We start from the raw sequence: 23,817 nt of genomic DNA on the forward strand, positions 1-23,817 counted from the left end.
TTTATAAAGAATTTTCTTTGTGTTTCCCTTATAAAGAGGAACACCAAGGTAAGTAATGGGAAGTACCTTCCTTGAGAATCCAGTGATATGTTTGATTTGATGTGCCACCAGGTTAGTTTTTTTTTCGGGAATGAAGGCACTTTTAGCATGATTGATTTTCTGCCCGGAGGATTCCTCGAAGTTTCGCAAGAATTGCATAAGCTTGATCAAACTATCTTCCTCGCAATTTGTGAACAGGATAACTGTAGCACCCCCTACTCGCTACATTTAATTATTACTATTTCATCCTTTCTTTGATCAGAACTTATTCTATAAGTAATTCTCTTTCAACTCGTAAAATAAATTCTAATTTATTAATATAATATATATATATATATATATATACCACAAAAGATAATAGATACCTTTGAAAGTTTATATTCACCCTCACTAGATGTTCTCATGTACACAACCTCAAGAAAAATCATACCACAACTTAAAACACAAATTCCGATAAAAGACCAGAATATTTAACAACCCAACAATCAAAAACTCTGGCTTCATAAGTCACGGCTGACCCACCTAATAAAGGCGACGGCACCGCTCAAAGTCCAATGTGGCTAATCAGTGTGACCTATCTCCTGAAAAGTACGTGGCAAGGAATGAGCTGCCTACTCAATAAGTATAACCAATCAGTTTATATATATACACAGGCAACAATTCACGTACATGCAGTCACATTGACTAACAATCATTAGTCATATAGCAACATCAAATATAAGCAGTAATACATACCACAACTATAAATCAATCCATGACACAATATTCGACATTATCTTTTATTAGTTAAGGGCCCCACTTACTCTAATTGGTATACATCAGTCAATGGTTTCGCCGGTCATCATCATATCATATACAGCACAGGATACCCGTTGTGTGATACCCCCACACTCTTTTACTTCAGCTGTGTAGCAATATCAGCACAGGACATCACAACAAACATGGTACCCCCACACCACCCCAGTGTGTAGCTAACAGCACAGGATATTCCCCGCTGTCCAGAATACCCCGGCACCCTACGCGCCATGGTACCTAGCTTAATTCGTATATTTTTCATATCAATTATCAATCACATCATCTTCAATCACATTTTCATAAACCATTGACTGTGTTCCCAACTAGGTAAGCATCATCTTTTATCTCAATTCACGATCATCATTCTGTTCTTTATAATAATTACTCCCAATCTGATTTCATACAACAATCAATTATACAATCATCACATAATCATATCTCGCATGTCCTTACATTACAATCACATAACACATAGTAACAATTTCATCAATGTTAGGCAATCTAGCAAATAACCCACAACTAATTATATAAGCAATCAATATACGAAACCCACGTATATAAATATAAAACCAAGTTGACGATCAAATATAAGAAATCAATATATATAATATGCAATACTAAGCATATCACTATATATATATATATATAAAAAAAAAAATCCAATTATACTTACCTTAAATCCCAAAATGCTTCGATTTCCCGAGGGATTGCTCAACCCTCTATTTTGTCGTCACGTCCTATAATAAAATATTATACGTATAATCAATATATTTAATTTACCAAATAATTCATAAGAATTCACTTAATCAAACCCCTTATATATTTATAACTATCATTTTTAATAACATTCTTAAATTATATTACCACTGAAAACCTCATTTTTCCTCTTTAATAACATAATATTTCTTAAATATAACTTTTCAAAATATTTCTATGAATTTTCTATTAATTTATCGTTGCTATACAATTTAATTAAGCAATAATAAATCATTCTGATGGAATTGTGTAAATTAGTTATAATAATAATTAAATCTAATAAATCTAATATTTTAATTACCCAACTATATCATTTTTATATCAAATGTGATATTTAATTCGACACTAATTTAAATAGCCAAAATCATAAAATTCTTCGATTAAATAGTACATCGCGCAATATAAAAAACATTTAATAAATGGAGTAATTAAATAATATAATTATACTAATTAATATAAATTAAAATAGAAATTTGCGTACCTCTGTTTTTTTTAGTTTTTTTTCTGCGACAGGAGAGTGCAATTTTTTTCTTAACTGTGTTTTGTGCGTGTAATGTATTATGTGTGTGTATTGTATGTGTGTGTACAACAAGAAAAAGAAAGAGGAGGGTGAGGCGGTGGGCTGGTGGGCCCCTCTCTAATCCATACATATATGTATATAATATTATATTACTACTAATATATATACATATATATATTTATATTACTACTAACATATATATTATTTCTTATAAATATATTATTTACATATATATAATATTATTATTATTTTATTTATTTAATTAAACTTTTCTCAAATACCCATTACATCCTTCCTAAATTTCTTAATTAATATAATTTGCTTTCAAATATTATAACAAACTCCAATTTAATCCGTACAAGTTTTATTATATCCCAAATTCAATCTATAATTTATTTACTAATTAAATTTAAATTTCTAATAATTACTAATTAGTCTTCCAATTACGTACAAAATTCTACGAACGTCACAATAACATCAGTGGCGTATGAGAGATGTGATATCTTAACCTCGCAGTTAGTATGATAGAACATACCCGGGTTCTCATTAAAGAGGAGATCGAGGCCTCTTGAGAATGCTTCTGCTGCTAGAATAAAGAGAACTGGGGAGAGTAGATCACCTTGTCTTAAACCCTGGGATGATTTAAAGAATCCTGTTGTTTCTCTATTAACAAGAACAGTAAACCAACAGTTTTGGATAGTATGCTTGATGAGTGTGAAGAATCTTTGCGGGAAACCCATCTTTTGCAAGACGGTAAGGAGGAAATTCCAGTTGACTCTATCATATGCTTTAGACATGTCAAGTTTGATAACCAGATTGCCTTTGTTATATCTAAGGTCAAGATGGTGAATCATCTCTTGAGCCATTAAAATATTGTCACCAATAAGTCTTCCCGGAACGAAGTCGCTTTGTGAAGGTGTAATAAGGTCCGGGAGTGTGTGGTAAAGCTTGTTGTAAATCAGCTTAGACATAATTTTATTGGTGACATTACACAAGGAGATGGGTCTGAAGTCATTCCAGGTTTGAGGAGAATCGACTTTAGGGATGAGCACGATTGTTGTGGCTGTGAAACTCCTTGGCATTGGGGTGCCATAAAAGAAGTCCTTGACCACCTCGTTAATATCTGTTGCAATAAAACCCCAACATACTTGATAGAATGTTGATGAAAAACCATCCGGACCTGCTACACTATCCTTCTCAATACTGAAAACTACATCTCTAATCTCCTCATCTGTTTGTAGACTACCGTTCCTGTGAATACATTCTTCTGATACTTGGGGGAATTGAAATGGGAATTTTGGGGCATTGTTGCTAGCCGGATTGTAAGAGAGAAGATTTTTAAAATATGTAGTAGCAGATTCTCTTATTCGGGCCGGTAGTAACTTCTTGGTTCTCTTCCACGATTCTGTGCATTGTGGACTTTATCCTTTTTTTTCTTCACTAATGAGTGGAAGTATTTTGTGTTCCTTTCCCCTGCCTCGAGCCACTTATAGTTGCTCTTTTACTTCCAGTATCCAAATTCAATTGTGAGTGCGTGAACGAGAACCGTGTTACTTCTCTTGAGGTCGATAAGGTTGGCTTCAGAGGGATCTCTATCAAATCTTTTTTCCGCTTCAGTGGCGTAATGTTTCGCCTCTTTGACTGTTGTGAAAACGTTTCCAAAGGTATCTTTGTTCCATTGTTCGAATAGTTCCTTAATTCTGTAAATTTTCTGTTGTAGCTTGTACATCCCATATCCTTCTATAGGGAGGCACCAAGATTGCTTGACTGTGTCTAGGAAGGTATGGTGTTTCAGCCACATATTCTGAAATTTGAAGGAAGAAGGTTTTTTGTCCTCTATTTTAGCAGCAGTGATGAGGAGTTGGTGATGATCTGAGAACCTTTTGGGGAGATGTGAGACTCCAGTGCTATTGAAGATTTCAGTCCACTCCTTGGAATAGAAAATCCTATCCAATCTCCTCCAAACTCTGTTGTTTGTCCAAGCAAAGGGTTCCTCTTCAAACCCAGCGTCAATTAGGCTGATGTCAAACATCATCTCGTTAAAGTCATCCATGGATTCCCTTCTTCTCATATCCCCACCTTGGTTTTCATTCGGATGTAAGATAGCATTAAAATCCCCTCCAACGAGCCATGGTACGTTTTGGTTTGAAATTCGTGTCAATTCATCCCAAAGGATTCTCCTCGGAGTTCTGTAACACTTGGCATAGATGAAGTACAGAAGATGTCCTCTGGAAGAGCTCCTGAATTGAATTTAACATGCAAAAATTGTGTGTGATCTTGGATAATCTGGATGTCAGCACCAAGCTTAAGAAAACACATGATCTTATTGTTAGAGTTAGTAAGCACAGAATGGAAGCCAAATTTGCAAGTAAGGTAAACGGCGTCTAGCTGTACAAAGGGTTCAAGTAATATTAACATGTCAAGTTTGTTTTCAGAAAGTATATCTGAGAGATTTTTTGTTTTTCCAGCTTACCTATACCTCAGACATTCCAAATAATGAGTTTACTTATTACACGACCTCCTTTGAGTGGAAATTTATATTAACCTTTAATTTACTTATTACACGACCTCCTTTGAGTTTGACATAATTATGAATACCTCTTATTATTTGAAAAATTACAAGTACTTTCTTGATACTTGATGAAATTATGTAATTATTGGAAGGAAGTATGAAACTGTCAACTATACCCCCTTACTCTATTTTTTTCTTTTCTAAAAACTAAATTATGAAATTATAAAAAAAAATAAATGGGATGAATGAAAATATTTGAAAAATTATAAAAAAAAAATTATTCACTAACTCAATAAAAAATTAATTTAAAAAAATAAATAAAATTATAATTTTGAGTCTACAAGGATATTTTGTTTAATTCACCATAAAAAATAGATGAAAACCTAACAGACACTAAAGAAATGGACTAATTGTTACACAACCCTTAAGATTAGGAGGTATTGATAATTTTTCAAACAATAAGGGGGTTTCGTAATTATATCAAATTTCAGGTAAAGTCATTATAATTTATCCTATTTAAAAAATGACAAATATCCTTCTAAAATTAATAATCGTCTAATAAATATTGTTTTTTAAGAGCCCATTATATGGGCACTGGTCGTACTATCGTAAATATTAAGAAATTATTTATAATCTTTTAGATAATAAAAAATATTTATAATAATGAAAAATCTTTGTGATTTGCCCTAAAATTTTCGCCAATATCAAAAAAAAAGTCAACGATGTATGAGGGCACGTAACTACGCCGACCCAGTTAAATCACAACCCTTTTTTTTTTTTTCCTTTTTCTTCAAAGAAGAAAAAGAGTTTCAGTAATTACCAAAAGAAAAATATTTATATATAGGGAGTAGTATTTTACAACACAAATACATTATTTTAAGGTTCCGTTTCCATGTCTACCTCTGCCTCTGCTTCTGCCCGAGTCTTGGCATGGAGTGACCTTTAAGGTACGCTGATTTATATATATATATATATATATATATAATCAATATTTTCAAGATATGTTATTGAATCAGATGCTTGGCTGTAATCTTGCTTAATCTTGACGATTCTTCTCTCTCTCTCTGTCTGTCTCTGTTTCTCTCTCCAGTTGGTAACGTTTGGTATAACATAATGATTTCTGCGAGCCATGCTTTTTTATTTTGTTGTTCATTCCCATTATTTATTTATTTTTCATTTGATTACTTGAATATTTTGTCCTTAATTTTTGGGTTTTTGTGTGCAGTATATAAGTTGAGGTGTTTGCAAGTGTTGAGAGTGGAGTTGGAGAAGAAGTTGTAGTTCCAGTGATAAGTAGAATACAAGTAAGAGGTGACGATCACAGCGCTTGATTTTTGTTCAAAGATTTCTTTTTTCAGTAAATTAATTCCCAATTCCCACTTATCTGCTTTGTATTGGGATATAATGTGATTTGGTGAAGAAATAAATCCTTTTCTGGGTTGGGATTATGGTGCTTTTGTGGTGCTGAAGATTTTACTGTTGCCTTTTTGTTTTTTTTTTTAAGTAATAATAATAATAATTTATTAGAGTTTGATTCATCTGTATTTGCTTTAAAGATTGGATCTTTTTGGAGTTTTACTAGTAAGAGAGATTTGGTTGCCTCTTTCGAGTGTTGAAATCTGTTGGGTTGTGATTTTTTACTTAATTTTTATGCTGGTTGCTCTTCTGGGTTCTTGAAATTGTGAATGTTGTCTGGACTCAACCGTTTTTCTTTACTTAAGTGATTGGATATGATTTGATTTGATTTGATTTGATTTCTCCTAATTTGCTGTAAAAAGATTTGAATTTTCAGCTGTCTTACTAATTTAAGAGAATTTGGTTTCTTCTTCTGAGTGTTAAAATCCGATAATTCTGCACGGAAAGGGAAAGGTTGTGAGTAGATTGTTCAAGTTATGTTTTCGTTTAATTTCTCCATTTGTTTTTGTGACGGCGATCAATGTTTTTATTCCATCTTATATATGGCATATAAGATGCAATCCTTTGTTTGCTTTAAAGATAAAATGGGAAATAAAGCAGTTCCTTTTCCAGATCGTACATTAAATTCTGGATGATTTGGACCAATCTACAGGATTTTGAAAATGAGCCATGCTGATCTTTTGTTTGTATTGTATTTGGTCTGAACTTGATTGTTATACTGACCTAATTGGTATTTGCATTCAGCAACTGAAGAAGCAATTTATAATGGCTAAAGAAGTGTCAAATGGACCGAACCATGTCACCTCCAAGCCGCCTCCCGAGCCTTCACCACTGAGGAGAGCAAAGTTCTTTAAGGTATGAGATGATTGGTCCTCAGTCGAACAGTGTTTTCTTTTTTACTTGTATTCATCTCGAGGAAACTCCTTTAATCTTCGGGTCTGATCGACAAGGATTTGCAACAAAATATTAGTAAGCAAATGGAAAGAAGAATTTGAATGTTGATCTAATTTCACTCTGAGACATTGATGTTGTAACATCACAAGTATCATTTCGCCGTTTGCTTGAGGAGGAGCATGGACTGATTTATGGGGTTGGGGAGGGGGGGTTGCATGCTCTGCTTGTTTGATATGCCTTATTTTATGCACGTCTAATGCAATATAAGGATATTTGTTCGATTATGGAAAAACTCAGAGTGCATACTTTCTAGGCATCAGAAATACATTTTCGTCAGGAAACTCTCATTATTCGTTATTCATCAGAAGTAGTTCTATAAAAGTTTTGCATAATTGTTCTTTCTCCGCCACTTCTTGCATCCGATTATAGATATCTATACAATGGTCTTTGTCGATGTCAGCACCAACTAACAACTTAATAACAGGCAAACATGAGAATCTTGGTTACTGGTGGAGCTGGATTCATTGGCTCTCACTTGGTCGACAAACTGATGGAAAATGAGAAAAACGAAGTAAGCTTTTCTTGCACTAGCAACGGTTTCCGCAATATGTGCATGTAACTAACATTGTTTGTTGGCTTTTGCTCAGGTGATTGTTGTTGATAACTACTTTACCGGCTCTAAAGACAACCTAAGGCAATGGATTGGTCATCCACGATTTGAGCTTATTCGACACGGTAGGTATTCTTTGCAGTTCATCAGTTATCCGGATGTTTTTAGTTTAGAATCTAATATGGTGAGGATGTGGTTCTCACATGTATATGGGGCCATAGAAGGTCGTTGCTTTAACTCAAAAGAGAAATAACGTGGAAATGCAAAGCGAACTGGATTTTATGAAACTTTTACTTGATAGGGCCATCATAGGGTGGAAGCATCTTAAAAGATTTAGCTCTCGTCATCTCGTGAAGGAATCTTTCTAGAATGAGACTTTTCTAAGCTTATAAACTTTGGGTTTCTGCAACGAGAATTTGTTCCATGGAACGCCGATGTTAATTGTTTACTTATTAATCCTTTTTCCTTTGCAGATGTCACAGAGCCTTTATTAGTTGAAGTTGATCAGATATACCATCTTGCTTGTCCTGCTTCCCCAATTTTCTACAAATACAATCCTGTGAAGGCCAGTCCCGAGACGAAACTCTCTCTCTCTCTCTCTCTCCCCCCCCCCCCCTCTTACACTCTTGCATGCACACACGCACACTGAGGTTATCCATTTGCGTTGCCCCCCCCCCCCCCCCCCCCCCCTCTTACACTCTTGCATGCACACACGCACACTGAGGTTATCCATTTGCGTTGACACTTCTTTCCCTCCAATATGAGAAAGAAGAACATTTTATAGTTTCAGAATTACTAAGTTTCGTAAACTTCACGATTTGACAACATAATTTCTTCACCGATGGAGCAATGACCGTTAACGTCAATTCTTTGAATCCAACAGACAATAAAGACTAACGTAATTGGAACGTTAAACATGTTGGGACTTGCCAAGAGAGTAGGAGCAAGGTTTGGCAACCTGTCCAATTTTCTTTTTGTTTTTGTCATAGTTTCTCTTGGATCTCCTTATTCACTGTGTGTGACATATGAATAGGATTTTGCTGACATCCACATCAGAGGTATACGGGGATCCACTTGTGCATCCTCAGACTGAAGATTACTGGGGCAATGTGAACCCTATAGGTATTGCTATGTTGCTGAGAGTAGGAACATAAATTTCCCCATGTCGTTGGGACATAAGCATTTATTTATTACGTCTAAGAAGCGTTTGACACATTATTTTAATGTGGAACTGCAGGAGTCAGGAGTTGTTATGACGAGGGGAAAAGAGTAGCAGAAACTTTGATGTTTGATTATCATAGGCAGCATGGAATCGGTATTAGCCTCTCTTTTACTACTTATATAGTACATCTCAAATGGTGCTCCAGCGAATAACATTCTGTTAAATTTTCAATAGAGATACGGATTGCAAGGATCTTCAACACTTATGGACCCCGGATGAATATTGATGATGGTCGGGTTGTCAGCAATTTCTTAGCTCAAGCAATACGGTAATACTCTCTGGCCACACTGCTAGCAATCTTCATTAAAAATTCCAAGCTTGGTTGTGATCAATCACCTAAAATGATTGTGACTGACTTTCTTACATGTCAAAAACATGTAGCGACGAAGCTTTGACTGTTCAGTTGCCTGGAACTCAGACAAGGAGCTTTTGTTATGTTTCTGATATGGTATGCAGCAGCTTCACTTCATTTTAGCTTTGCTATTAGAAATTCATAATAATACCTCTTATGACATCATTCTATTTGTTTTCGGCGAAGGTTGATGGTCTTATTCGACTGATGGAAGGAGACAACACCGGACCAATCAACCTTGGCAATCCAGGTCAATAACATCATTACCTCACTGTCAGAATCTTACTTTCAATGCGTTTCATTTCCATCTAGTTGTCTCTTTTCCTCTCCATGAAAACTTCCACCCCAAAATTTACTTTTACGTCAGTTGTCACTGACAATATTTCTCTCTCAGGTGAATTTACGATGCTTGAGCTCGCAGAGACTGTAAAGGAGGTAACTTCCATAACTTTTTACCATATTCTCGTTATACTCAACGAAGCCCATCTGGGAGCCTAAGTTTTCCTAATATCTATTTGTGCTCAGTCGATCAGTACTACATTTTGCTGTCATACCATATCGAAAGTACTATCAAGACGCAGTTTCTTATCGCGAAATTTAACAGCCCAAGTCCTCATTTCTCAGCTTTCTGAATTTAACACGAAATGATTGTAACCTTGCAGATGATCAATCCAGAAGTGGAGATCATGACAGTGGAGAACACTCCTGATGATCCTCGCCAGAGAAAACCAGACATAACGAAGGCGAAGGAGCTGTTAGGCTGGGAGCCGAAGATCAAGTTGCGCGATGGCATTCCCCTCATGGAGGAAGATTTTCGCAAGAGGCTCGGAATCTTGAGGAAGAACTGAACTCTGCAAGCATACTTAGTATGCCATAATAATCCAACCAACATGGACATCTGAGACATACCTCTATCCGGCTTCGACGCGTTTTTTTTCTTTTTTCTATTTTTTTTTTGGGAAATCCCAGTCCCTGTTTTGGATTGCTAAGTGTTGTGATTTTTGGGTTGCCATTTTGCCTTGTTATTGTTTTTTCTTTTTATGAAGGGCAAACATGTCCTTTCATAAAACTTCAAGTTAGTATTAATAAGATATTGAAATTATTATCACCTTGCTATGTCATTTTTAATGCATGAGTAATTTAGTAGTGGCAAATATTATTTTGTTAATTGCCCTTTTTGCCCCTTGCATGGCATCTTGAAGAGTAATATTGCAAAGCAAATATAATTCTTGTTAGACATAAATAGTACTTAAATAAGAGCAGTAATTTAAGTAAAAATATATTTGATTATACGTAAAAAAATATAATAATTTGACACTATAATTTATTATAAAATTAATAAATTTAAATATATTTTCATCTTACACGAAAATCTATACCAAATAAAAAGTACAGATTTTTCCTTGGAAGTTGAAAATTAAACAGCCACAAGAAAATTGAAATCAGGCATACCTATGGAAGTGCTAAATCGCTTATTTAATAATAATTAAAGTGTACTTGCCAAAAATGTAATAAAAAGTTTGACTTCTTAATAGTTTACTACTAAGAATTAAATTATTAGCTCAAGATCCCATTTGCATATATTAAAATTTAATTGTACTTATTATATTTATTTTCACTGACAAGTCACAAGATAAGATCTCACATGAAATAATTACACCACCACCCCCTCTACTTTGGGTGATTTACCCTTCACCCCCTCTAAATTCTGAAATTAAATTAATTTCTTCTATAAAGATTCCACATGAGATAATTTCTCCGCCCACCCCTCTACTTTGGGCAATTACACTTTGACCCCTCAGAGTTTTGAAATTACATTAATTTCCTTTATAAGTTGTATCAACATTACAATTGGCCTTGTGTCAATGTTTGAATCAAATTTGATCACATCTAATGACCCCATTTTCACATTTTACTCATGTGGGAGATTTGATATCTCTACAAGAAGCCTATGCAGTGCTTGAGGCCTCGAGAAGAAAGGCGAATGATCGGAACCTTTGAGCTCAAAGACTTGCTTAGGGAAACTTGACTGTATCATGGCCTCCTGAAGGGGTTGAGGAATGGCAAGATCGTCGTCTGTTTTTATGTAAAACCTTGAGATGGAGCCATAGTTTGATGCAGAAAGGGAGAGCTTCTCTGTCACAGGTGCAAACGGTACTGCCCTCATGGACACCGATGCCAATGCAATGTCCTGGATCAATGTACATATACAAGTTTGTAAGAACAAAGATCAAAGACTCTCATAATTGATCAACATGGCAAGACTATCAAGAATTTACAGTTCAGCTCGTTACTGACTCCGTCTCTAGGTGCAGAATGGTACCTTTGAAGGGGTTCGATTAAACAAGAAGTCTTCCAATAGTGATTCGTCAAATTGTATAGCAGTTGGCTGACGATTCTTCCCATTTGCATACAGGAACTTCTGAGCACGTCGGTTTATGTCGCTTAGGCATGACTGCAACGACACAAAACAGTCACTCAAGTGACATCTGAACTGGAAAATATTTCAGAATCATGCAATTTGGTGCAAGATTTGCAGTACATAACACTAGTTATTTTTAGACCTGTTGAGAGAAGACATCAAGAGCACTCTGGCCATTATTCATCATAGTTGCAGCAACAAAAATGGCCTTAGAAACTTTTGTTGGATACAGCTCCATTGCGTAGGAAACACAAGCTCCACCAAGATCATGTCCTACCAGAATCACCTGCACTAGCAACTACTTTGTTATTACCATAAACTAATTAAGCTCAACGGGAGCAAATACATATTCCTTCTGTCCGAAATTTATCATTCTTATTTATTCTAGCTTGAGATGGATAAAACCCTTTTCGTTAACGTAAAAATATGATACTACTGACTTCCAGTCTCTAGACTCTGCACGCAGTACTCAAACTGGATGCGTTAAAACGAAATAGAGAGAGTAATAGTTTTCTGTTTTAGCTCTTACGTTTGATTTAGACGACGTTAGAAAACGATATATCTGCAGAAGAGATGAGAGGTAGAAGAATGTATAACATACCTGTTTGTTATCAGCAAGATTTGCTAGGAAATCAGTGAGGGGTTTGGCGTATTGAGGTAGAGTTGTGATGGAGTTTATGTCACAGAAGTTAGCTCCAGAACCAGTGAGGTCTATGGCATCAACTTCACATTGTCCTTCTTTAAGGAGTGCTATGATTTTGTACCAACACCATGCTCCAAAACCTCCCCCATGAACCAGCACAAAATGCTTGCTCTCTGCTACACCACCACTTTCTGCTGCATCCTAAAATTAAATGGAACACAGAGTATTATTTAATAAAATAATTAAATTTGAACTGGGATATCGAAGAAAAATTATTTTGAATGAAATTATTTCCTTATTCTTTTGTGAGAGTCAACTATGCAACAAATGTTATAACAATTGTGGGGCCAAGACATAATTACACTTAATTATGCAGGACAATGCTAATCAGAAATGAAGTCATATTCATTTTGATGTAATATGCTATCAGATAATTACATTATTTTCCCAAAGTCAAAAAATTTTTATTGCACTGAGTCAGCTTTCTTGCCTGAAAAGTAAACTTTCATTTCATCTGAATATTCACAATGAAAGAAAAGTAAAACCTCTAAAAATGGCCAAACAATAAAAAATTAAGGATAATGATATAATTATTATTTCAAGAGCTGGTATATATGCTTAAGAAACTATAATTTAGTGGTTGAGTAAACAACATACACAATCAGAAGACTAATCAAAAACAAGAAAAAAGCCAAGAAACATAATGTAATTTTGTAACATAAACTATGTCAGAATGAAAATGAGAATACATATGACTAATGAAACTTGAACAGGTTCTGAATGTGTCAACCTGATTAAGGAGCTGCAAAGAAGTAGACAGAGGACTAGAAGATGAGAGAGAGCGCGATCGTCTGATCAAACTCTTCTGCTTCTTGGAAGAAGATGGAGGGCTCTTGGTCGATATCGAGCGCTCCAAATGAAGAAGAAGATCGCCACCATTGTTCTGCAAGTGGTGGTGATAAAGCATGGTGGCAATCTGGGCCTGTTGTTTGATGTAGGAATCATCGAAAACGACCTCTGTTTTCGACTTGGAAGAGGCCTGTCTTCTGGATTTTCTGCTGGTGGCTAAGGGGGAAAGCCATGGAGGAAGAAGGTCCTTAGGTGATGATGATGATGATGGTTTGGCTGTTGGTGTTGGAGAGAAACATGCAAGTGAGTTTCCCATAGTTTCTTGTTGTCTAAGAGTCTGAAGTGATGATTCCTGCGTTTATATATAGAGAAAACACATTCATAATGATCAGAGTTTGTGTGCGTGTGTGTGAATGTTTAATTGGATGCATGGAGACTTCTAAAACGGGCCAATTAATTTTGGTATTAGATAATTGTTGAAAGGTTGGGGACTTGTATTCTCATGTTGAATAAATGAAAGAAGTCGGATTTATTATCTTGGCACGTGTTCGAATTTGAGAACTACACTACATCAGCACTGTTGGATGTTATTTTCATTATCATTTTGGTGTTTTTCCACACTTCTTGCATAAAAGAATTTTCCAATGGATGGCTGTCCAAATGGTGCACCCAAAGGAAGGAAATATAATACAGTTGATGCAAGAAAAGTCATCATTGACAATTACATGAGAGTCCAGATAAGCCAGTTTCCATACAATATTTATTAAATGGTTCCAGGTTCTTCATTCAACATAACAGGAGAAAAATATACAAGTCTGACTGAGATTGTGACAGATGAAACTTCCACTCTCTGATATTTGCTCTGCTCTAAATGCAAGACCATCAATAAGTAAAAGACTAGACCAGATCAAAAATCTTGTACAACTACCTATGACAACACTATGTCACATTCGCTGCTACCGTTGATTGACTTCAGAATCAAGCTCGAACTAAAAACAAATGATGACTTGAGATGTATGTTCTTACAAGAAACTGTGTTTCGTGCTTGTGGATCAGAGTCGATTGTACTTGGCGTACAGAAAATGGAGAAAGGAAAAAGAGTTTGCTGCCAGGAGAAGGTGATGGCATAGAATCAGCTGGAGAATTTGAACGACCACAAAGCTATTCCCCAGATGATGAATGAATAAACAGATGCTTCCACTTTCGCCTCAAGCAATTTGCATTGAGTGACTCGGCAAAGAACTAGCTTTGCTATATTCTCTGTTAAAAGATGGCATCATCAAATGCACTTGAGTCGTCTATTTGCCCATCCTTGCAATGGATTAAAGCAGGCAACTTTGATCACATCTAGAAGTCCATCAAATGCTTGCCATTTTGTGAAAATGTGGTTTGAGTTGTCGCAATTCCAAGAATTACGGCTCATTCAATGTCTATGAGTTTTGATGCATTATCCCCTCCAATGGCAAACACTGGCATATTTGCAGTCCATCCTTGCTGCCGCAGCAAAGCAAAGTAATCAGTAAACCTTAGTGTCGACTGGAAGATGTCCCTTAATCTTTGAGCTATCTTTCTCCCCAAAGTACTCAGTTTAATAGGCATACCAATGTATTTCATGTAACGAGGTGATCTATTCCTGCAAGGCATAACATTGAGGAGCCAGCTCAGCTAACCACAAGAAATCTATTCTAGAAACATTGCGGACATAGTTCTGATTAGTTCGGACTAATTCGTCAAAAATTATGCACTCTGGTTTCATCCGAAATAATACAGAGGAAGGGTGAATTTGCACCATGAGACCACTTGACAAAGCCCTGTCATTTGATGAATTCAAGAATTGAGATGTGAGTAAAGTTTATCAAATAATTGCTGTTGCAAGACAGAGATCCACATACTGATAAATTTTCAGCATCTTGACATCTCAATAGATGCCATTATCCCAGTGGAATTAAACAGTTACCTGTAAGTACCATCAGGCTGCTTCAGAGCTGCATTAAGAAAAAAGGAAGCAGCCAGACATCTGCGGAGCAAAAGTATGTCATCTCCACAGGAAGTGACACGAAGACCCATTTGTTCAGCATTTCTCCGTATTTGACTACAGATAGAGCAAAAGATCGAATTAGATATATGTACTACAGAAATGTTAACAAGGTTCCAGTCGTTTTTCCCCAGTAGAGAAGGGAAAGAATCAGCATAACATTGTGAAACTAGAACTAAAAGGCTGCATGAATCCGTATCAATCATCTCACCACCTTTGTCAGAAGCATTTTAAAGAAAAAGGAAAGTAACTATTCAGAATGATTATAAGTTTTGCTTTATGTATGCCAAGGAAACCATAGCAAACCTGTGGATATCACGAGCATGCTTTAGGGAGCGGCTATTGATAAAATTCTCTTTGCACCATTTTCTGAGATTTTTTTCAGCTTTTTCTTTACTGCTTACTAACTTGCTTTTCTCCAAGAACTCATCAGAAGCACGATATACATTTAATAATGTCAAATGATCTCCCTCAGGACTTGAGAAGCTCCTCAAAGCAGTTCGTGACTGCATTATGCAGAAGTGTATCAGTTCAAAGCTAATGATTGTAAGGAACTAAGAAACACATCAGTAGTCTCAACAGTGTAAAGCAGCAGCACACCAATATAGCAAGAATAAAATGAACTTATAAGAAAAACCAGTTGTTTGGGGTAAAGATAGAAATTCCATTATGCCAACTCGAATGTTATATAAACATAAAAATTTATGGTTATATTTGCATAGTTAGCTTGGGACAAAAGATTGAACCATCTGCACACAACTTCATGACAAATTGCCAACTTCCAACAACATATGCAAATAAGCTATTCAACGTTCAATCATTTCATTTAGACCATTAGAAAGAGTTTTCAGTTGCACTGTGGTGCTAGCTAGTACAGCAGCATCACCATAGACTATTGTTATCTCACAAGGTAGGAGACAAAATAGCTAAATGTACTGTAATAATGACATCACCAATGTAGCAGCTAGATTGACTAGCAAAAGAAGCACCTGATCCAACCTCATCTCGAGGGGGTTCTAAAAGATAGAACAGGATTCCTCTTAAGATAGTAAATTCAACTTTGGCTAGAGAAACTAAAAGACCTTAACCATCTGGCAACATTTTGTATTTCTCTAAAAGCACGCCACTATATATGAAAAATGAAGCCAATACCTCCTCACCATGATAGAATACTGGATCTACAGCAGGCTTAGGTTTTGAAAAGAACGCAAGATCACTAACGAGAATAATAAACTGAAGCTTATTCTTTACACACTGATATTGTTCATCAAATACATGCAATATTCCCAATGCATCAGACTCTTTGCTTGCTATCATCTCATGTTTTGAGTAAAATAAACAGTGTCCTCTTCAGGCATGTTTTGCGAACAGACCAGAATATCATTTTGAAGGATTCACCATTTAGTACAAGAATAAGTTGCAAGCAGAGAGCTGCAGGCTTACCTCTTCCAACTTTTCCCGGGGGGCATAAAAGATAGATTCGACTGAGAGCATTGCAACAACTATTAACATTTCTTCCAAGCAATTAAATTGACTGGCAACAATGAGAGCCTTAGAATAAATAGGATCCAGAGGAAGCCTGGCCATTTGATGACCAACTTCAGACAATTTACTCGAGTCTGTAAGAGCACCTAACAAGAATAACAACTCCATTGACTTGATAATAGCCATCCTGTACAAACGGATTCACGTATGAATATAATATACCAATATATGCAAACTAACCCCGAAGGGGGGGTGGGGTGTGGTGATCATAGTTTCGGATAATCACTGAAGAGTAAACCACAGAAAGAAATACACAATAGAGAGCAGCATATTGCAAAACTTGCTCCATGCTGTCACAATCACCTGTCTGGTTCTTCAATAAAGTCGAACCCAACAATATCATCAATGCCTAAAGCTTTAAGCTGCAAAATGACATTTGAAAGATTGCATCTTTTGATTTCTGGTGTTGTGGAATCTTTGAGCTTGTAAAATTCATTCTCTGGATAAAGACGGTAGCATTTCCCAGGTCCTTCACGGCCAGCACGCCCACTGCATCCAAATTGTTAAAGTTTTTCACTAGAATATAGATATTGATAAAAGAAATTGGCTCTTTGTATCTTTCTTTTATCTAGAAAAGCTGAAGACAGGTCAACCACGCCCTTTCACTATTACCAACTACCTTTTCTATTACCAAGCTTCCAGATATGCAAACCCCAGTTATTACAAAATAAAGTCATTCCGCACAATTTGAGTGCAAGGAAGGGGGTCAGGGTTCCAATATACAAAGTGTAACTAAGCTACTCCTACTTCAGATACCTCATTCGTTTCATTACCCACTATTGATCACAAAGTCATCGAAGATTCTTGAATGGCATAAGACAATTTTCTTTAATTTACCTGACATCTTCTACCAAACAGACTAACTAAGGTTCAAAATGATTGCATGATTTTCAAGATAATAAATATCTTATTCAGCACCTCATTCGTCCAGAAGTTGTGGAACTATCCACAAGGAAAAGAGAAAAAAGGGGTGATAGAATAAACCACCATTGTATTTTCAGAGAGAAAAAATAAATCTGCAACACTCTTTACAAGCATAAATTTATTCACGTCAAGATTATGTTGGGATCAATCCAATTGCAGTACCTTCTCTGAAGTGCTTGTGCTTTTGAGGTTTTAACAATGATCAATGGTTCAATCCCTGTAGAAGCATCATATGTGCGTACTTTAACCATTCCTGGGTCAATGACATACTTGATTCCTGGTATTGTTACTGATGTTTCAGCAATATTGGTTGCTAGTATTACCTATATAACAGAAGAGCAACAACTTATAATTAGAAATATCAACTAGATGAGACCCTATACAGAGGAAAAAAGGAGGAGCAATTATTGAAGGATGGAAATGCTCAGACTCCAAATAAAACCCAAGAATTTTCTCAGTCTCCAGCTTTTGTCCATAAGAATTTCATGAACGATCAAATAGTAAACCTCAGTAAGAACATTTAGTCTACATGATTGTAGACTTATCAACCATATACGCTATGTATCATCAAAAATTTAAATAGGTGAATCACAAATAACACTATAGAACAGATCCTCAGAGATAATTCAACAAAGGACGATGGTGGAAACTATCAGATCAAAACAGATTTAAAGAGCCTTTTGTCTTCCATAAAAACACAAGTTGATTTTTCAAATAATTTATCCATATGGGTATCATTTATAGAGTATTAATCCATACAATTTCATACGCCTCTAGGTGTTCAGTTCAAGAAGTTATTTATAGCATATCTTGGGACAAGCAAAGGGAAAAGATCAACCTTACGAAACCCAACAGGTGCAGGCATGAAAACTTTCATTTGTTTCTCTGATGGCAGAGATGCAAATATTGGAATGACCAGAAGCTTGCGTTTACTCTCAGGTAACTTTGGAAGGCGCTCTTGGACAAGCCTCTCAATAGATTCTATTTCTTCTTGGCCAGTCAAGAATACAAGAACATCACCTGGCCCTTCCTCCAGATGTATCTAGAAGTTCAACGACAAAAAAGTAAGTATTACAATATAAATACACAACAATGAGGCCCAACCATATAATTAAACTAAAAACAAGTGGAGCTTGTCAAAAAATTTACTCAACTAAGAATTAACAGCATTCGACAAAACTCTACACTGAACCTGAGAATATAGTTTGGGAGAGAACTAAAAAACCTTAACAATATAATACTGGAAAAACAAATCTCAAACTGATGCTGGAAAGAAAAATAAGTATACAAGCACAATAGACCTAAGGAACTATCCTTCAACCTATGAGCAGGGACAGAACATGATTTTCCTGTAGCAGTCAGATGTCTATAATGCTTCTTCTATGTTGCATTTCACTTTTCAAAATATCCGGACTTTTAAGGCATAGAGCATATCAATTGTTTGTTTTCATGGTAAAAGATACTTTTATGCTTCAATTTTTTTATACCAAGGCAGCTAAGTTCTTATATTTAACCTTCCAAGTTTTCACTTTCTTTTCTAAAAGTACTCCAGAGTTTCATATAAAAGCAATTAAAGGAAAACAATGCAATCCCTTATGTAAAATTTAACCCAGAAAATATAAATTGCAGGAAGAGATAGCAAACTGGCCTTTGTATGCTTGTCTTTCAAAGGAAAATCACAACTCAGTCAGCCAAAAAGTTGTTAAGAGCGATTCATGCAATAAATTGAGCAATCTGTATTAAAAAGGACTAGTTGTTCTAACCTGAAATATAGTAATCAAGGCTGCATCTATGTAGTCAGTTTCAGGTTGATGAGTGTATAGTATATCAACAGGATATTGCCGCCCCTGGACATGCACAGCCCTTGCACCACCAAAATACTCAGAAAAGATTTTTGCATCCAGACTGGCAGACATGATAATTAACTTCAACGGGGACAACTTTTTGCCTTGATTGTGCTTGAGGATGTTGGTAGATTGGATATCATTCTCTTTTTCCAATATTGCCCCATTCTCACCTTTTTGATGACCATTATGTACCACGTCACTGGAACCTAGAGACCTTGTTTTCTGTACATTCTTCAACAGACCGAGCAATACATCAGTGTGAACAGTTCTCTCATGAGCCTCATCCACAATAATAACTGAATATTTGGAGAGATATGGATCCAATAATGCTTCCCTGTAGTTGTAGTTCAAACATCATCAGTTAGTTTGTAGAGGGATTCTTGTCCAAGAATAACTAGATCCATGCAGGAGTCTCGTATATTCTACTATTTTATGTACATAATTTGCATACAAGAAACCAACTGCCCTGACATAAAAAACGGAACCAACTGTGCCTATGGTTTTGCATTAACATGATGCATGTAAAGAGGCATACAAACAGGCATGTTCATTTTACCTCAGTAACAAGCCATCTGTCATGTATTTGATCCTTGTTGAGCTGGAGGTTACATCCTCAAATCTAATGCCATATCCAACCTTTTGGCCCAATGCTACTCCACATTCCTCAGCAACCCTTTTTGCGACAGTTACAGCAGCAACACGTCTAGGTTGGGTTATCCCAATTATACCACCATTCCGGCAGAACCCTCCATTAAATAGATACTGGGGTAACTCTGTCAAAATAATATTACTTCATATAGATGAAATGTTCTGACTCAAAGTAAATAAGTAATACTCCGCAGATAAGGGCATAGGCAGACAAATCTGTTACAACTTGAGATAAGGCTGCATACCAATATCTGGAAGTCCTAGAGAATATGAGTAAATTAACTTTATCATTCTAAGCACAAAATGACATGCATGCATGTCATTGCACATATATAATATACACTGAACCCTAATATCTCAGTTTTAGGTTGTTCTGAGATAAGGCTGCCTACCAATATCTGGAAGTCCTAGAGAATATGAGTAAATTAACTTTATCAGTCTAAGCACAAAATGACATGCATGCATGTCATTGCACATATATAATATACACTGAACCCTAATATCTCCATTTTAGGTTGCTCTCACACCATACAACCTTGTCGAGAGCTATTATATTGTAGGCAAGCTAACCAAACCAACAAACACATACTTTCTTATAAGGACTAGATAAAGGCCAAATATGCCAAGTTAACAACTCACATCTTCATTGTGGATAAGGTACCAGTCACTGGTGAAGCTACCTGGTAGGCCGTACCTTATGGGAACATTGTATACCTATTGGCACTAAAGGTGCAGAAAGGAATACCACAAGAAGACAGATCAACAAGTTCGCCATTCATGAAAATTTGGGCATTGAGTACATCCATGGTGGCAAACTTCAGTCAATAGATTATTAATTAGAGAAGAAACAACAACTACCTTCTTCCTTTAGTGACTACCATTGATTACATTACAATAACCTTAAGAGGTACACACATCAACATCCATGTCGCATTGATATAGAGTAACATAACCTAGAACTTAACGTACACAGAGTATCTCAATCTTATCATTAAATGAAGTGCAATATGCTATTAAGCATAAATCCGACAAGAAAATCCACTTAGAGCTATGGTCATATAGAACTTACGTGTTGTCTTCCCACTACCAGTTTCACCAACAATAATCAGTATGTCATTCTTGCTGACCTCCTCCAAAAGTCTCTTTTCAACTGCATGATATGCAAATGCCAATTCAAGTAGATAAAAATTCATATCATGGAAATCAGAAGTTTAAAACAGCAGCAAAATGAAATAATGTCTCAAACATGCATAGCAAACAGGATAAAATCTACTGCACGCCAACGAAGTTTGAAGGTGAAAAAATAGTAAATTCTGGAACTCTTCTAGGACACTCACTTAAACCCTAAACCCTAGTCATGTAAAGATTTTGAAAGAGACACGGTTCCAGAAAATTAATGGTGATAACAGCAAAATATATGAACTTAACCTACAATCCACAATCATAAAAACATACGTTCTTGTGTGGGTACGGTGTGAGATCAATACACGATACCCTAATGCTTCTTAACTTGTCTTTTTGAAAGAGTAAAGAATATACAAATCCAATTTTTTTGCTGGGCCAGGAAATATCAACAGCTGCAGATTGAAAACTCATGGCAGAAGCAACTGACTTACTACTTGAGTCTTTATTTACTCTATGAATAACTTTCAAACTTAATGCAAGTCAATTTAACTGCACTAATAATCCACGATTATCCTAGGGCAAGAAAAAGTAATCTACATCTGCAAATTGAGAACTCATTTGAGACATTACTAATGTACTATGCTTTCTCTTTCTTCACTATATGAATAACTTTCAAACTTTCTGCATAATGCAAGCCCATGAAGTGCACATAAATCACTTTGGTCCAATATTTCTACATAACTCTGCTCCACCTCCCAGAGACTCGTCAATCAGAAGCATAAAGCATGCGTTTACTTTAAAAAAAATACACTTTCTACATCTATTACAACCCAACACAACACAATATCTCACCCCCCCCACCCCCCCACCCCCAAACCCCAAAAAAAAAATAACACTTCCTAAGCAAAGCGGTTTAAGTAAAAACATTAAAAGAGAATTACCTGTAGCTATTGGCAAAGCTTTCCTATGCTGCTCAATCTTTTGCCTCCTGGGAAATAATTCAAGTTAACAAATGACATTAATTTGCCAACCAACAACAATCGAAAAGCAAAGTACAATAACTATTTGAAACGAATGTGAGCATAAAAACCTGCCAAAGAAGTCGAGTTTGGTTCCGTTGAGTTGCTTGGTTTTGTCGGAGGTATTGGAAGCCATTGAAGGCATTCCGAAGCAGAGAGCTGTGTTTGTGCGTTTTTTGTAGACCTTCGAACAATTTCAGTCTTCGGTATTTATAGGGCGGAGCGTCTACAATTCTATGTACGTTTTAGATTTCAGTATTCCGCTCTTTGAGCAAATAATTTCGAATGGGGTCACTTTGTAAAAATTTATAGGCTAATTATCTGAAAATATGAAATTACACTAAACCCCTTTAAAAAATACATAATTATAATTTTTTTTTTAAATTTCGAAATTACACTTATACTCCTTCTAAAAAATTTATCTATTACACCCGATTTAGGATTTGGATAAAAAATGATGACAGTAACCCAAAAAATTGCATAAATTTTTAACTTTAACCCTTATTTGACATTTTTACATAATAATATTGTACTTATGAATGAAAAAATATAATGATGTATATCATCTTAGCTAGTCTTACTTTTGTAACGGAGTAGTACTCCTTATTTATATTTTTGTGATTTATTGTAAGGAAGTAGTACTCCTCATTTTGCTTTGGGCGAATATTTATAAGGGAGTAGTATTCCTAATTTTACAGTTTTTTTAGAGATGATAGGGAATCAGCACTCTCCGCTGTAAATTTGCTCACCTTTTAATTTTAATAAAAAGGGATCGGGGACTTCAAAAAGTCCATCCACCCCCGAGTGGTTTCAATTAATTAATATATATATATATATATATAATAATGTTAATCACACTCCTTATATATATATTATTTATTTTACAAGTACAAATATATACATGAACATATTAAATAATAGGCAAATTTAAAAATTTATGAAAATTTTGTACTTACATCAGCATTTTTCTTCCAAATAAATGAACAGGGTCAAACATAAATCAAGAATTTTTGCGAAGAATGTAAGTGTGATTTTTTAAGATAAAGAATAATTTAATATTTTAAAAAAGAGTCTTATTAACCCAAAAATGAAATATTTGAGCAAGTTAATGTGAGACTCCAAAGTTGAAGGGTGACAATGCAAATAATTTCTTTCATGCTTCATCCCATTTTGATTCATAATGTCATCTTTATTTGCATCATTTAACTAACGTAGAACCCGTGCTATACGTAAATTCTTTTATAAATGTATTTTTCTATAAGTTGAAGGATGACAATGCAAATTGCTACACATAAATTCTTTTATAAATATATTTTGCTATAAGTTGAAGGATGACAATGCAAATGATATATTGGTATCATATTAATTAGTTGAAACGTTAATTTGATATATTATAAATTCATACAATTATTTATAACACCTGTTTAAATTGAATCCATTTTTATTGAATACTTAATTTTGGAATTTACACTTTTAATCCCACACGACAAGGCGTATTGCATTTTGAGTTATATAATTTATGAATTTAGTATATTTAATCCCATATGATAAATATTGTAGTATTTTTAATTTCATAGAATAAAAGTGTAGTACATTTGATCCCATAAGATAAAATTATAGCAAATTTGGTCCATAAGATATAAA

The 23,817-nt window shown here is 35.3% G+C and overlaps 3 protein-coding genes across 7 annotated transcripts; 1 reads left to right on the plus strand and 2 right to left on the minus strand.

The window, feature by feature from the left end:
• Positions 1 to 5,429: 5,429 nt before the first annotated feature.
• LOC105179814 (UDP-glucuronic acid decarboxylase 6) lies at positions 5,430 to 10,224 on the plus strand. Of its 4 annotated transcripts, none has more exons than XM_020691446.1 (14): positions 5,430 to 5,569; positions 5,848 to 5,933; positions 6,783 to 6,893; positions 7,417 to 7,503; positions 7,580 to 7,667; positions 8,016 to 8,107; positions 8,426 to 8,490; positions 8,576 to 8,664; positions 8,780 to 8,857; positions 8,939 to 9,032; positions 9,146 to 9,212; positions 9,303 to 9,366; positions 9,511 to 9,551; positions 9,779 to 10,224. In XM_020691446.1, the coding sequence occupies exons 3-14, from the start codon at positions 6,804 to 6,806 to the stop codon at positions 9,962 to 9,964; spliced, it is 1,041 nt and encodes a 346-aa protein (XP_020547105.1). In that variant the 5' UTR covers positions 5,430 to 5,569; positions 5,848 to 5,933; positions 6,783 to 6,803; the 3' UTR covers positions 9,965 to 10,224. The 4 variants fall into 4 exon arrangements, with proteins under 4 accessions (XP_020547105.1, XP_011101755.1, XP_011101754.1 ...); XM_011103453.2 differs by having other exon boundaries at positions 5,848 to 5,926; XM_011103452.2 differs by lacking the exon at positions 5,430 to 5,569 and adding an exon at positions 5,621 to 5,725.
• Positions 10,225 to 10,697: 473 nt separating this feature from the next.
• On the minus strand, positions 10,698 to 13,483 carry LOC105179822 (putative methylesterase 11, chloroplastic). Its single transcript, XM_011103463.2, has 5 exons — positions 12,972 to 13,483; positions 12,140 to 12,382; positions 11,681 to 11,824; positions 11,440 to 11,571; positions 10,698 to 11,307 (listed from the first exon to the last, which is right to left on the minus strand). Exons 1-5 carry the CDS (start codon positions 13,344 to 13,346, stop codon positions 11,029 to 11,031), a joined length of 1,173 nt encoding a protein of 390 aa, XP_011101765.1. The 5' UTR covers positions 13,347 to 13,483; the 3' UTR covers positions 10,698 to 11,028.
• Positions 13,484 to 13,722: 239 nt separating this feature from the next.
• On the minus strand, positions 13,723 to 22,431 carry LOC105179816 (pre-mRNA-splicing factor ATP-dependent RNA helicase DEAH10). 2 transcript variants are annotated; one of them, XM_011103458.2, is made up of 13 exons: positions 22,245 to 22,431; positions 22,096 to 22,142; positions 21,099 to 21,179; positions 19,938 to 20,154; positions 19,298 to 19,715; positions 18,373 to 18,576; positions 17,697 to 17,857; positions 16,914 to 17,099; positions 16,509 to 16,737; positions 15,372 to 15,571; positions 14,988 to 15,122; positions 14,632 to 14,841; positions 13,723 to 14,524 (listed from the first exon to the last, which is right to left on the minus strand). In XM_011103458.2, the coding sequence occupies exons 1-12, from the start codon at positions 22,316 to 22,318 to the stop codon at positions 14,658 to 14,660; spliced, it is 2,136 nt and encodes a 711-aa protein (XP_011101760.1). In that variant the 5' UTR covers positions 22,319 to 22,431; the 3' UTR covers positions 13,723 to 14,524; positions 14,632 to 14,657. The 2 variants fall into 2 exon arrangements, with proteins under 2 accessions (XP_011101760.1, XP_011101758.1); XM_011103456.2 differs by having other exon boundaries at positions 13,724 to 14,841.
• Positions 22,432 to 23,817: the final 1,386 nt, after the last annotated feature.

Source organism: Sesamum indicum, unplaced genomic scaffold (assembly GCF_000512975.1).
Source record: "Sesamum indicum cultivar Zhongzhi No. 13 unplaced genomic scaffold, S_indicum_v1.0 scaffold00217, whole genome shotgun sequence".
NCBI classification, from domain to species: Eukaryota; Viridiplantae; Streptophyta; class Magnoliopsida; order Lamiales; family Pedaliaceae; genus Sesamum; species Sesamum indicum.

What these genes read in the sequence shown, in the direction of transcription:
- LOC105179814 (XM_020691446.1), top strand. Translation starts at nt 6,804, where the DNA reads ATGGCTAAAGAAGTGTCAAATGGACCGAACCATGTCACCTCCAAGCCG. An exon ending in TTTGTTATGTTTCTGATATG is followed by an intron (nt 9,213 to 9,302) that starts GTATGCAGCAGC and finishes TTTTCGGCGAAG; the next exon opens with GTTGATGGTCTTATTCGACT. An exon ending in TCGCAGAGACTGTAAAGGAG is followed by an intron (nt 9,552 to 9,778) that starts GTAACTTCCATA and finishes GTAACCTTGCAG; the next exon opens with ATGATCAATCCAGAAGTGGA.
- LOC105179822 (XM_011103463.2), bottom strand. Translation starts at nt 13,346, where the DNA reads ATGGGAAACTCACTTGCATGTTTCTCTCCAACACCAACAGCCAAACCA. An exon ending in TTGATGTCTTCTCTCAACAG is followed by an intron (nt 11,572 to 11,680) that starts GTCTAAAAATAA and finishes GTGTCGTTGCAG; the next exon opens with TCATGCCTAAGCGACATAAA. An exon ending in TTAATCGAACCCCTTCAAAG is followed by an intron (nt 11,308 to 11,439) that starts GTACCATTCTGC and finishes ACATTGATCCAG; the next exon opens with GACATTGCATTGGCATCGGT.
- LOC105179816 (XM_011103458.2), bottom strand. Translation starts at nt 22,318, where the DNA reads ATGCCTTCAATGGCTTCCAATACCTCCGACAAAACCAAGCAACTCAAC. An exon ending in AAACTCGACTTCTTTGGCAG is followed by an intron (nt 22,143 to 22,244) that starts GTTTTTATGCTC and finishes ATTATTTCCCAG; the next exon opens with GAGGCAAAAGATTGAGCAGC. An exon ending in CACCTGTTGGGTTTCGTAAG is followed by an intron (nt 17,858 to 18,372) that starts GTTGATCTTTTC and finishes TCTGTTATATAG; the next exon opens with GTAATACTAGCAACCAATAT.